Source organism: Bombus terrestris, chromosome 10 (assembly GCF_910591885.1).
Source record: "Bombus terrestris chromosome 10, iyBomTerr1.2, whole genome shotgun sequence".
NCBI classification, from domain to species: Eukaryota; Metazoa; Arthropoda; class Insecta; order Hymenoptera; family Apidae; genus Bombus; species Bombus terrestris.
In genome coordinates, this window is record NC_063278.1 from 3599102 (window position 1) to 3611229 (window position 12128).

The 12128-nt window shown below is 33.9% G+C and overlaps 3 protein-coding genes across 3 annotated transcripts in view; 2 read left to right on the top strand and 1 right to left on the bottom strand.

Annotated features, from left to right (window-relative positions):
• The window catches only part of LOC100645205 (26S proteasome non-ATPase regulatory subunit 1), a 91524-nt gene extending 83482 nt beyond the window's left edge, over positions 1-8042 (bottom strand). The window contains exons 1-8 of the mRNA XM_012312764.3: positions 7884-8042; positions 7505-7622; positions 7246-7415; positions 6960-7168; positions 6403-6876; positions 6088-6314; positions 5743-5995; positions 5255-5443 (exon numbers count right to left, since the gene is read on the bottom strand). Coding sequence (XP_012168154.3) covers positions 5255-5443; positions 5743-5995; positions 6088-6314; positions 6403-6876; positions 6960-7168; positions 7246-7415; positions 7505-7622; positions 7884-7902 — 1659 coding nt within the window. The 5' untranslated portion in view covers positions 7903-8042. The remainder of the gene's footprint in view (positions 1-5254; positions 5444-5742; positions 5996-6087; positions 6315-6402; positions 6877-6959; positions 7169-7245; positions 7416-7504; positions 7623-7883) is intronic.
• Positions 875-5198, top strand: LOC100645800 (pancreatic lipase-related protein 2). The gene is made up of 7 exons (XM_003398387.4): positions 875-1018; positions 1092-1257; positions 2386-2534; positions 3519-3773; positions 4366-4554; positions 4680-4803; positions 5076-5198. Exons 1-7 carry the CDS (start codon positions 994-996, stop codon positions 5134-5136), a joined length of 969 nt encoding a protein of 322 aa, XP_003398435.1. The 5' UTR covers positions 875-993; the 3' UTR covers positions 5137-5198.
• A 201-nt stretch (positions 8043-8243) lies between the features above and the next one.
• On the top strand, positions 8244-9647 carry LOC100646031 (transcription initiation factor TFIID subunit 9-like). The gene is made up of 3 exons (XM_003398389.4): positions 8244-8498; positions 8635-9084; positions 9299-9647. The coding sequence occupies exons 1-3, from the start codon at positions 8360-8362 to the stop codon at positions 9442-9444; spliced, it is 735 nt and encodes a 244-aa protein (XP_003398437.1). The 5' UTR covers positions 8244-8359; the 3' UTR covers positions 9445-9647.
• The last annotated feature ends 2481 nt before the right edge of the window (positions 9648-12128 follow it).

Sequence of the window (12128 nt, forward strand, 5' to 3'; positions counted from 1 at the left end):
ATTATTTTGATAATTTTATAGTTTTATAGTTTTAGTATCGTTGAAACTTCGAAAATACTACCAATAGCCAGCGATACTTGTAAATAACGTCAGTTAGACATAATTCGTTTCACAAATTAACTGTCCTGTTTTTGCGACCAGGTTTTCAGCACAAAAATTTTCAGGAAAGAAAAAAATCAATATCGTACATAAGCACCGCTCTATAGTGACTTAAATTTAAGTTACAAATATAAATTTAAAAAAAAAAAAAAGAAAATGTAATATTGCATGGCTATGTCGTACCATCGCGTATGGGTACTTTTGCCTGAATCACCTCACAACTGAATTCATCGTTTATAATGGAAAATACAAATATGTAATACACAAAAACTGATAATAATAAACAAAAAAAAAAGACATAATTCGTTTCACGAATACTAACGTTACAGAACATCCGCATGTGGACACACGATAATATAAATGCTTGTGATGCTCATACAGCAATTGCAAAAGCTCGAAGATAGATATAAGAGAGTTAGACCAAGTGAAATAATTTATTCAGTAATTCTCCTCGTGACTTTGTAATGAGCAAACAAATGGCAGATTGAAATAACTGATAGCTTCAATTAAAAAGAAACGATTAATTTTACAATCACCGTGGTTATCGTGTCGTCCAATATTTCAAATTATTACGCGTTATTTAAATCAAATCAAATTTAAAATCAAATCATGTGTCAAGTATGTCCAAAGCAAATATTAAGTCACTTCGTATTTAAGGTCATAAAAAATTCCGTTAAAATTAAACGATATGTCTCTAATTCTCTCTAGCTGATTCGTGGGTGTGATCCCCCACCCGGTAATAAACCAACAATCGAGTATCGATTATTTATCAATTGGTCCATACACGAAGGGAAAATTACTGCGTCACTGAAACGTATAAAAAGGAAGTGGCCAAAGAAGGAAAGAAGCTAAGAAATCGATCCATATTGAGGCGCATACAGTAAGGTGACAACCATGTTTAACGCATCGTTATCGCTGAGTTCGTATCAGAAGATTTTTCGATCGAGACACGGGAAAATCGAATAACATAATAACGAAAGAAAATATTTCAGTTTATCCTACGCTACTTTCGACGTTGACAGGAGCCAATTCTACGGCCCTTGAGAATGCAGAAGGAAACTTGCCTCTGTTCAATCAGGATAATAGCCTACTAAGTGATTTGGAGCAGAATATTCCACATCCCTATTTGGAAACGATCACTTTCACGCTTTACACAAGGTCAGAATCGTCTTTCTATTAATTTTCACTTTTATGGAAAATCTGCACATTTTTCAATTCGTACAATTTCGCACATTTAAATTTTCCACAATGGCACGGTCGTTCATCGTTTGATTGCGATATTTAAAAGGTAAATTCAGAAAATGATTAAAAATTAGTTGATCAGTGAAAAATATAATCTTCTTGCTTAATCTTCTCGCTACGATAGGGCACTATAGTAATCGTTTGTGAATCTAACCAAAGGCGATCACTATAGCGAACCTCGCATGAAATGTCGATCTGCTGTTGAAACACGTTTTACGTTCCTCTTATTACACGTGTCCCTAAACGAAATTTAAGTTTACTTTTTAACTCAGCCTGTAGAAATCTTATTTTGCTTCGTTTACTGTACACTGTATACATCGCTGAGTCATTGAATTTACATACAGCAATTGTTGTTTATTTTTTGTTCAAGTTACAGCTAAAAGCCACAACGAATTGTATCGTACGATCTTTCTTCCGACATACAAACAAAATTCTAATCGAAGAAGATTAACCCCTTAACCTACGATTTACGTTCGAGAATTTTGGGCCGAAAACGACTATCGTACTATGGGCTATGCCCGTAATGTTTACGTTTGGCCCGATCATCGTATTACAGACTATGCCCGTAGTTGTAGGTTAAGGGATTAAATCGTAAAAAGATAAAAGCTCCTAACTTATGTACTAATAATTTCCCTACAATCTTTCAAACGTATATAACTCAATTTTTGATGCTGTATCATCTTTCCTTGCTACGTCCATAGAAGTGTACGCTATAGAATTTCGGCAGGCTTTTAAACTTCTTTTTAGAATTTTGTTTAACTTGAACTCCGTCACATTCTTTCGAATATTTTCCACCCAGTTGTGTCTTTTTAACGTTAAAAGGTATCCTCAGTTTAAACAAAATGCGATAAAGTCTTGTCGTTATTCGCGATTCCATTTATTTCTTTCTTTTTTTCTACTCTACGTTAAGCTTCTTCTTAAAACATCACAATCCTCTCATGCTTGCTATCGCAGTAGTGTTAAATTATTTTTCCTAGCTCATCGTTTGTTTGAAACATTGCAACTATGTTTAACAACTTCGCTGAAATATAATTTTCATAATAGAAAAAACCCTGAAATTGGCGAGGTCCTAGTATTAAACGACACAAGCTCGGTTCAAGCGAGTCAATGGAACCCGAAAAGAAAAACCGCTATAATCACTCACGGTTGGGTTAACAGTGGTTCAAGTCCGTCGTGTACACTCATACGCGATGGTAAGTAAAGTATGTAATAAATAAATCGTACGCTTAAATTCGTAATATAATTGACATCGATGGAGATCCTGTGACTCGAAGACAAAAATAAAGAACAGCAATCGAAAATCGTCGGAAAAATCGAGTTTGAAAACTAAACAAACAGGCTACAATACGAAAATGTTCTATCTATTATTCTCTTTTTTTTTTTTATTTATTTATTTATCAAAATATATTGAACTATTCGAAACTTTCTGCGAGTTTCATCTCTTAAATATTGGGTTGGCAACTAAGTGAATACGGATTTTGTGATTAGGTGGTATTGACATAATTTAGTTGCCATAAAAATTATGCACGTTAAACGCGGTAATGGCTAAATATTTGAATGGAAGAAAAGAAAATAAAAATTGGGATTTCTTTAGCCTCGATAGGGTATAACGTGTAATGTATTAGAATAAAATTAGAACGAAGTTTCGTTTTCGAGAAAATCGGATTTAAAAGTTTATCAAGTACACATGACTAAAGGTATTCGAAGCCTGTTTAGTTTAAAACAAGACCTTAAACGAGATAGTTTTATTCTACATTTTAGACTTATCTTCGCGTGTACAGTAGCCTGCTACCAACTATTTTTTTAATTTTCTAGTACCAATTAGGCAAATGCACGTGCATTTGGCTAATTTCTAAACACCATTTTCTTAAAACTCCAACGCAACTTTGTCATTCCGAATTTTCCTCTTACTTTGAGTCATGGAATCTTTCTCACTTCAGTTGTACAGAATTTAAGTTTACAATAATGTGTACACTGCTGGCAATAATTATCTACTGAAAAACTAAAAACAGATTTTACTTTATTTAGTATCTTAGATTATAAGACACACATAATACCAATGAAATAATTTTGTTATTTTTTATTTATTTACTTAGAAAGTAAGAGCAGTAAAAAGTATGCAGCTTGTATTTATACAATACTTCAATATTATGACAAGTAATATTTTTTCTTTTCAGCACTTATTAAGGTCACGAATTGGAACGTCATTGTGGTCGATTGGAGTAAGATAGCAGGAAACTTGATTTACCCCATCGTTGCATACCACATACCACTCGTTGCTCTCCACGTAGCTAGTTTCGTAAATTTCATGCGAACTGAGGCTGGTTTGCGAACGTCCAAGTTGAGAATTATTGGACACTCATTCGGCGCTCAAATCGCGGGCTTGAGCGCGAGGGAGGTAGGAAAATCGAGCCGAGTGGCGGAAGTTATCGGTGAGTAACGATATATTATTAAAGTGTCGATTGAAAGTTCCCCAAGGAAATCCAGTAGCGCCAATTTTAATAACAGATTAAGAACGGTAGAGTAGCTTGATTTGTGATTAGCAAATGAAAGATAAGCAGAAGAATAAGCGAGATTTACATGTTTGAATGAAAAATTTTAAAATTGTGGATATATTCTTACATTATCTTATCTCGAAGGGATACGTTTTTAAAAACTATATATTTTTTGATGTAAGTTGATTCCATGTCTGACAAAACGACATTATGATACAGCGGAGTATACTAGACCTTTAAATATTTGCTTAATAATGCTTAAATTAACAGCAGTGGGAGAACAGATTTTAACAGCAGTTTAGCGTTTAATAGCGTTTAAAACAGCAGAGTAGATTGATTTGGTTTTGCAAATGAAAAATAAGCAGAAAGATAAGTGAGGTACACAAGTTTGGATGATAAATTTAGAAATGTCAAAAATATGTTTACATTATGTTAACTCGAAGGGAAACGTTTTTAAAAAGATGATACCACAAAACGACATTATGGTGCAGTAAATTATACTTAAATCTCTAAATATTTGCCATTTCAGCGCTCGACCCTGCCAAGCCATTGTTTGAACTCAAAAAAGCCGGTGATAGAGTTGATAAATCGGACGCAAAAAATGTTCAAGTTATTCACACATGTGCCGGAACGTTAGGTATGGGTATCTCGATTGGTACTTCAGACTTCTATGCGAATGATGGAAGACATCAACCAGGATGCGGCCTTAACTTATTGGGTACGGAACATACTACAGAATATTCTATTATTAACACACTTCAACTTAAAAAATATTATTTCCACGCTTTCTGTGCCTCAGTCTGTGTATATGTGTTTGTTAAAAACGAATGTTATGAAACACAGGGATTTGCGCACATTTGCGTAGCTACGAATTGTACGCTGAATCAATTACGAATCCGAAAGGCTTTCTCGGCACACGTGCAGATGGTGCAACAGCATACATGGGCGGTACTATCCTCGATCCTAAGTAAGTTTTATTTTACTACTGTTATTGATAGATTATGGAGTTTTATGCATTTCCGGGGAATTAGAAGAATGCGTAGAACGCAAATAAATAATGGACAGTACATGTTATAATATCTAGGAGATAAAAATTCTTGGTCCTACACTTTTAGCTGAGTTCATAAAAGTATAAATTTGGATAGATACTTGAGAGCTAATTGCTGAATATATCTGTTTAATTATTTTTTTGAATTTAATTTAGTTAGCTGGTACTAATATATGTTAATTTCTTTACAGAGCTAATGGAACCTATTACTTCAAAACTACCAGTCAGCATCCTTTTGCTCTTGGTGGATAAAATTATTCTTCGCATGTATCTTGAATATGTAAAGTATTAAACTCTAGTTGAGAAGTAAATAACTCTTGATGTGATGATTCGTTAAAATCTTCCTAAAAGAATGTCAATTTTTACTTACCGCAACCATATCTTCGATTGCTTGCGTCGATTTCGATCCAAGCATGACCATGCCCATAGCAATGCCCGCAGCCTCGCCAGTAACAGCATCGTCTTGATAAAGATTGAATTTCAATTGTTCATATACATCTTGCCTATGCGATCCCATAGCAGCCAGACCCAAGCCTAAACAACCTCCATGACGAACCATCTGTAAAAAAATAATAATAATAAGATAAAAAAAACAATAGTGATACATAGTTGCCCCAGATTGAAATCGATTCCCACCGAAGTTTTAAGTACTTAATAAAATTAAGGAAAAGATATGGTGTGATAGTAATTTAACTGGTTTAACAATATTAAATAGCGGTTTCAATTGATGTTATCAGTAATTTCAAGTTTTTTATCTCCCGATTTATCATTTAAATCGTTGTTTCGTCGCTCGAAACACATTTACTTTACCATTCAATTGATTTTATGATCGCACTATATCTCTACGGACCACTATACCTCATTCTGCGCGTCCTTCAGCTGACCAAGTAAGTAATCTGTAATTGCTGCGCCGTGGTTTGCATGAATGAGCCCTAACGCATACAGGCCACCTCCTTCGGAATAACCAGCTCCCGCACCAGTATCTCGTGGGAGATAAGATTGCATTAGAGCTAAGGCTTCTTGTTCATGACCTCTGTGAATTACTCCTAAGGATGCCGTAGCTGTTAATTTTGCCCAATTCGTAGCTCTAGCCAACCATTCTAGATTATCTCTGAAATGTGAAACAAATAAAGTGAAAAATAAATATATTCCTTGAAGATATAATCCGCGTAGGATCAGTTGTATACAGTGAGATATATTTACCTTAAAAATTGGTCGCTAGTAGTTCCAGAATGCATGTATGCATTCGCGATTACGGTGGCAGTATGACAAATAGACACACGTATAGTATCTTTAGTATTTTTCAATATCAGCATATCGGTATGATTACTACGAATAAGAAATTGGAGATGCAAATCGATGGAAATTTCTCCGCCTAATATACTTGACAAAGCATCTACGCGTTCTTGTTGCTCACGTTCTTCGGCATTCTATGCAAGTGAAATAATCAATTGGCATAGTTGTATTATTATATAGTAAATGTTGTATAGTATTATTTCTTTAAACCATAAGACTTACCAAGCTTTCAACACTACGTTGAGATTTCTCTTCTGGAGCTGGCGTACTACTACTGTTTTCAGTCTCTGCTGTTGTTGCTGCTGCAGGCTCAGTGCTAACTTCAGTGGTTGCTTTTACAGCTGGTTTTACAATTGGTTTAACCATAAGGGCTCCTGGGATAGGAGCTGTTGCTCTCAAAGCTTGTAAGACACGACCAAGGAACTGTTGAGTTGCTGATTCGTATAAGTCAAATGCAATTTGGTAGGCCATAAGAACACAATCTTGTGAGCCTTTACTGAGTCTGTCTAAAAGTTCAGCTACAGCTAATGGGTCGTCCAGAAATATCAAACACTGACACATGTTAACATAGTCTGGTGTTCCCAAGTTACGATAAAGGCTCACTAGGCAACGAAGCACAGTATTACGAAATCCACGATTCTGAATAAGACTCATGACAACTTGGAAGGCATAGGATAACATACCACTAACATCATCCTACAACAAACATATTAATAAATATTATTTTTATATTATCTATATTACATTACTTGCATAAATTAACATGTAATATAACTTACTGATTGCATAATTGCTGTTTCAAAGATATCCATCCTTCTTGTTTCAAGAGCAAGACCCAAAGCTTGCCGATATTGATTATCATCTAAACATCGTTGAAACATTCTGTTTACAATTCCTTCCAATCTTGGATCGATTCCTTTGCTGTTTGGTGGTAATTTTCCCTCAGCTTCCAACACACGTTGTTGAGTATAATAGTCAATACATTTAGCTGAAATAATACAGAATAATAAAGAATCTCTACCCAATAAAATCTAATACTAACAGTCAATAAAATAGTGTTAATACCTATAGTAGTATCAACGTATTCATTGCGGGCATTAACATCAAAAAGCTCTCCAGCTCCAAGAGCATAAGTCAAAGAATCTTCAAAACTTCCTAAGTGATAATATACTTTACTAGCAACTAATGCAGCTAAGTCATGTTGTGGAAATGCCTTATCTTCATGAAGAATCTCACTGAAAAATATAACATTCTGTTATAACATTCTGTTAAACACATTAAAATCATCTACAAAAAAATAGATGATGATATATACAGTACATACATTTTTTCTATGGCCTCAGAAATTTCAGGCCAAAATTCATCTACTATCATATCCAACTTCTTCAATGCAAACACCTTTAATTCAGGCATAGGCTCCTCAAGGAGGGAAATGATACCAGCTGAAAAAAGATAAAAAAAATTGATTAATCAATTAAAGTTAAAAAACGCTAGAATCATAAAACAGAGCTCAATGTCTGTTAATATCAACTAAACGATTATATTTAATACTCCGAATACAAAGTTATATAGGTTATGACCCACGAGATTTGCAAATCATTGCATGTCTGATAATCAAACACAATGTAAAAATGTACTAATAAATTTGTAAATAATAAAGTCTAGATATACATTTACTATCCCACTTAAAACACACAATTTACCTGCTGATGTGATATTCATTTTCGTTTTCGTAGAATACGTCTACCTGCAACAAAGACTCCTGAAGAGAGTTTGATAGCAAAATAGCAAATACCGAACTACGAACTCATCAACCAAATTCAACAGAAATATGCCGCAAGCTGTTTTAACGACTACCACACTAACATCGATGATAAAATTATCAAATTGTCAAACTCTTTCACGTTTTCCCATATAGTCGCTTCTCGATTTTCGAAAAAAATATTTGATAGTAAAAATGATTACAGCAATGAATAATTATTATTAATTACGAAATTTGAAAATAATAAATTTCTGATCTTGTAAAGTTTGAGCCTTCTAAATGGTAGCACTGCATGATATTGGAGTGCATTTCATAATGTTTACTCGAACTTTTACTTGAAATACTAACCTAAGATATATATAGTTGTGATTCGGAATTGTTATAGAAAATGCAATTATAAGAGAAGTAGTTTTTAAAATGTCGGAGAGAGCGAAAATTATGAGCCACGTAAAACATATTCCAAAAGATGCCCAAGTTATAATGTCAATTATGAAAGACATGGGAATTACAGATTACGATTCGAAGGTTATAAACCAATTGCTCGAATTTACGTATCGTAAGTAATTTATTATATTTACAATTTATTTAAAGTAATGTAAATGCAATGAAGTATATAATCATGCATGATTTTGCATTTATGATTTTACATTTGGAAGTAAGCTGTAAAGTTATTTTCGGTTTAAATTCCGCAGGTTATGTTACTTGCATATTAGACGACAGTAGAATTTACGCAAATCACGCTAAAAAGAAGTTTATCGATTTGGATGACGTTAGATTAGCAGTTAAGATGCAATTGGAACGTACATTTACAAATCCACCACCAAGAGATGTGTTATTAGATGTTGCTCGGACAAAAAACAATGTACCACTGCCATTTGTCAAAGCAAACAGTGGTTTAAGATTACCACCTGACAGATTTTGCTTGAATGCAACAAATTATAAACTTAAGAATTCAACGAAGAAAATAGTTGGGAAACCATTGCATTCTTTGGTTGGAAATAACATCCAAAGTGGTCAGTCTAAGATCAAAGTAGAAACTAATAAATCTGGCCTCTCCATAGTTAAAAGGGCTGGGACACTTGCAACAGTTGCTAGGACACAAAGCATTTCAATGCCAAAACCTGTCCTGAAATTTTCATCAGGTAAATGATACAAGAAAGGAAAGAATATATGACAGGAACTAATTTATTAATTATATCGTATCACAGATCCCTTCCGGACCTTGCATTCCCAAACATCTATCCCCTCTATCCATATTTCATTAATACGTAAGATACAAAATTGTGTATGTAATAATAATAATATTTGCTATTATATTTTTCATTTTTTATTTATATTAATTGTTTAAATTTATAGCCACAACTGGTGGAGCTACCGTAAAGGCACAAGTAGCTAAGCCAAAAATACAGATTTCTCCAGGACAAACAATGCCTCCTATCAAAGTAGAAATTGAAGATTCCATGAAAAGGAAAAGAGAAGATGATGATTATGACGTTTCATAGTAATAAAGGACGCGGATAAATTATTTTATATTTTTTGTTTGTATCGTTAGAATCAGTGCATATAATACCAAAATGATTCTATAATTTCACATAACACTTCAATTGAATTTTATCTTTTTGAAATTTGTATAAAAATTTCAATTAAACTGTATATTTTTTACTGGAGAATATAGTACAAATGTGTGCATAGCGAATTCAACAAATTCATATTCTACTTGCATATATTTATTATAAATCATCATATTTTGTATACTATATTTCCCCTAAACATTTTCCAAACGGAAATTGTTAAAAGAATAATGGAGATATTTTTTGTTCAGTATTGTAAAATATTTCTATGGAACAATATAAGATAATAAAGAAAAAAGTGGGATAATTGCCTAAATAAATTAATAGAATTTGTCAAATTCCAACTTATTTAGAAGATAATTTATTTGAATATTATTTTAAGCCTCGTAAATATACACATTTTATTCACCGTATTTACACAAAGTCGAGGGCTGTTCGCTATGGAACTCCGTATTCTTTTTTTTCCTCCGTTTTTTTTTTTTTTTTTTTATTCAGGAGTTGTTAGAGCGGGTACAGGTTCGTCACCTACGTCTTCATCTTCGTAATCACCTACATCTGCAGGTTCTACTTCATCCTCGTCTTCTTCTTCCTCATCCTCTTCCACCATTTCATCTGGCCTACGTCTTCTACAGGAACAATCTCTTCTTCGGCCAATTCATCTTCCGTTGGCTCTTCTTCAGGCTCTTCTTCTGCTTCTTCTGCTACTTCGCCCGCTTCGAAAGGTGATGGTTCTTCGGTTTCAATCTTTTCCGGTTCTTCTCTTTTTTCTTTCGCCACATCCTTTTCCCGCGTGCATTTCACTCGCTGAAGTGGCTTGAAAAGTTTGAAATTTTCCGAATAAAGTCTGTTTGATAAAACATATCTTATCATTCTATAAACTTGATGCAAGAAAAGTTTCTTTAACATTAGGTTTACATGACCCGTCAATTTGACGGATTTCGAACTTTGAAATGAAATATCTCAAAAACCATATTGCATCGTAAATTAATCATTTCATCTAAAGAATTTATACACAAAATTATTTTTTCCTAGGCTTTCTAATTTTTGAAATCTGTATGTAGTATACCTATCTCTACGGGACCCGTCAAATTGACGGGTAAACGAAAATACGCATTTTTCATTAAAAATGTTAACGGTACAGGGTAGTCATATCTATTGAGCACATTTCTTGCAAATATACTGAATGTTGTTTGTGCATTTTCCGCATACGATCTTTTTGCAATATAAACAATAATTATTACTTCTATTTTTTTTTTTGCAATAATCCACTTGGCAACTTTTTCGCACTTCTGACGTTGAAGGTGACAGAAATGAAGCGTCTGATCTTTGGCAAATGTTGTCCTTGTTTTCTCCAGTTAATTCCTCAGCTAAGCAAAAAATGAATTCCTTTCTGGATATTTTCGATCTGGTACACTCTTTATATAGTATCCACGCGTTTATCGCTGCCAAATCCAAAATATTGAAAAAGACTTGAAGGGGCCATCGGGAACTCCTTTGCCATTTGGTCAACACCATACTTTGTTTTATTGTAAAAAGCAATGGTTTCTGGAACACGTTTATAATTATCTTCTATTCGTACACCTGTATGTTTGGTGCTTAGAAGAAGGACTTTTACTTTAGGTTTACTTTTACACACAGTAAGTGTGCAGTTTTCTGATTTATATAAATTTAAGGAAAACAATGTCATCTTGTCCTTTTTTCTCTTGAGCATCGTGTTTCATTTTTCCCCATATAAGGGAAACCATTCAAAATATATTTTGTTTGGACGTCAACTGCTAACCAAAACTTAATGCCAAATTTATGAGGCTTGTTCGGTATATATTGCGTAAACCTGTATCGGGCTTTCGTTGGAAATAATTGTTTATCTATTGAGATATTTTCATATGGCTTGTAACAGGCCTGGCTATTACTTATAAATCTGTTCCATATTTTGGATATCGGCGCAAATTTATCTGTTTGTAATCTTTCGGAGGCTTTCAATGATCTCGCTTCATATGCGTCCCGGGTATATAGAATTCCTAGAAAACTACGCAACTTAGCAACTGTGATTGTCCAGTTCTTTTTCAAAACTCGATGCGTCTCGGTTTCAGTGATATCGTATTCGTGTTCCATTATGTGTGTGTCAATTATCAATTCAAAAAGATTAGTTACATAACCCGACATAATATTTCTTTTAGCATAACCAGTAGGCCCTGCGATATCCTTGAATATCATACGAACGGGCGTCCTATCCTTAGATTCGCCTGCTTTCAGTTTTATGCACAATGTGCCGTCGATTGTAATTTCAATTTCACCTATTACATTTTGGGATATGCTTGGAATGCTCGTCCTTTCATCCTCGGAGTCAAAACTAAAAAGAATACGCATCCTTTTTTTGTTACGACACACTTTCAAGAGTTGTTCCTCTTCACTATCCAAAGATCCTTCTATCTCTCCACTTTCAATGTATTCAAAGCTTTCACTGTCACCTTCGCCTTTGCCTAATTCATACTGATCTTTTTCGGAGGTATCCTGAAAACAATCTTCATTGATATTGACATTTTGTCCAATATCTTATTATATCTCTCGAATTTATTCATGATTGCTAGAAAAGGGGGATTGTTCAAAATAAGAAA

What these genes read in the sequence shown, in the direction of transcription:
- LOC100646031 (XM_003398389.4), top strand. Translation starts at nt 8,360, where the DNA reads ATGTCGGAGAGAGCGAAAATTATGAGCCACGTAAAACATATTCCAAAA. An exon ending in ATTGCTCGAATTTACGTATC is followed by an intron (nt 8,499 to 8,634) that starts GTAAGTAATTTA and finishes TAAATTCCGCAG; the next exon opens with GTTATGTTACTTGCATATTA. An exon ending in TGTCCTGAAATTTTCATCAG is followed by an intron (nt 9,085 to 9,298) that starts GTAAATGATACA and finishes TTAAATTTATAG; the next exon opens with CCACAACTGGTGGAGCTACC.
- LOC100645800 (XM_003398387.4), top strand. Translation starts at nt 994, where the DNA reads ATGTTTAACGCATCGTTATCGCTGA. An exon ending in TAACGCATCGTTATCGCTGA is followed by an intron (nt 1,019 to 1,091) that starts GTTCGTATCAGA and finishes AAAATATTTCAG; the next exon opens with TTTATCCTACGCTACTTTCG. An exon ending in GGTACTATCCTCGATCCTAA is followed by an intron (nt 4,804 to 5,075) that starts GTAAGTTTTATT and finishes ATTTCTTTACAG; the next exon opens with AGCTAATGGAACCTATTACT.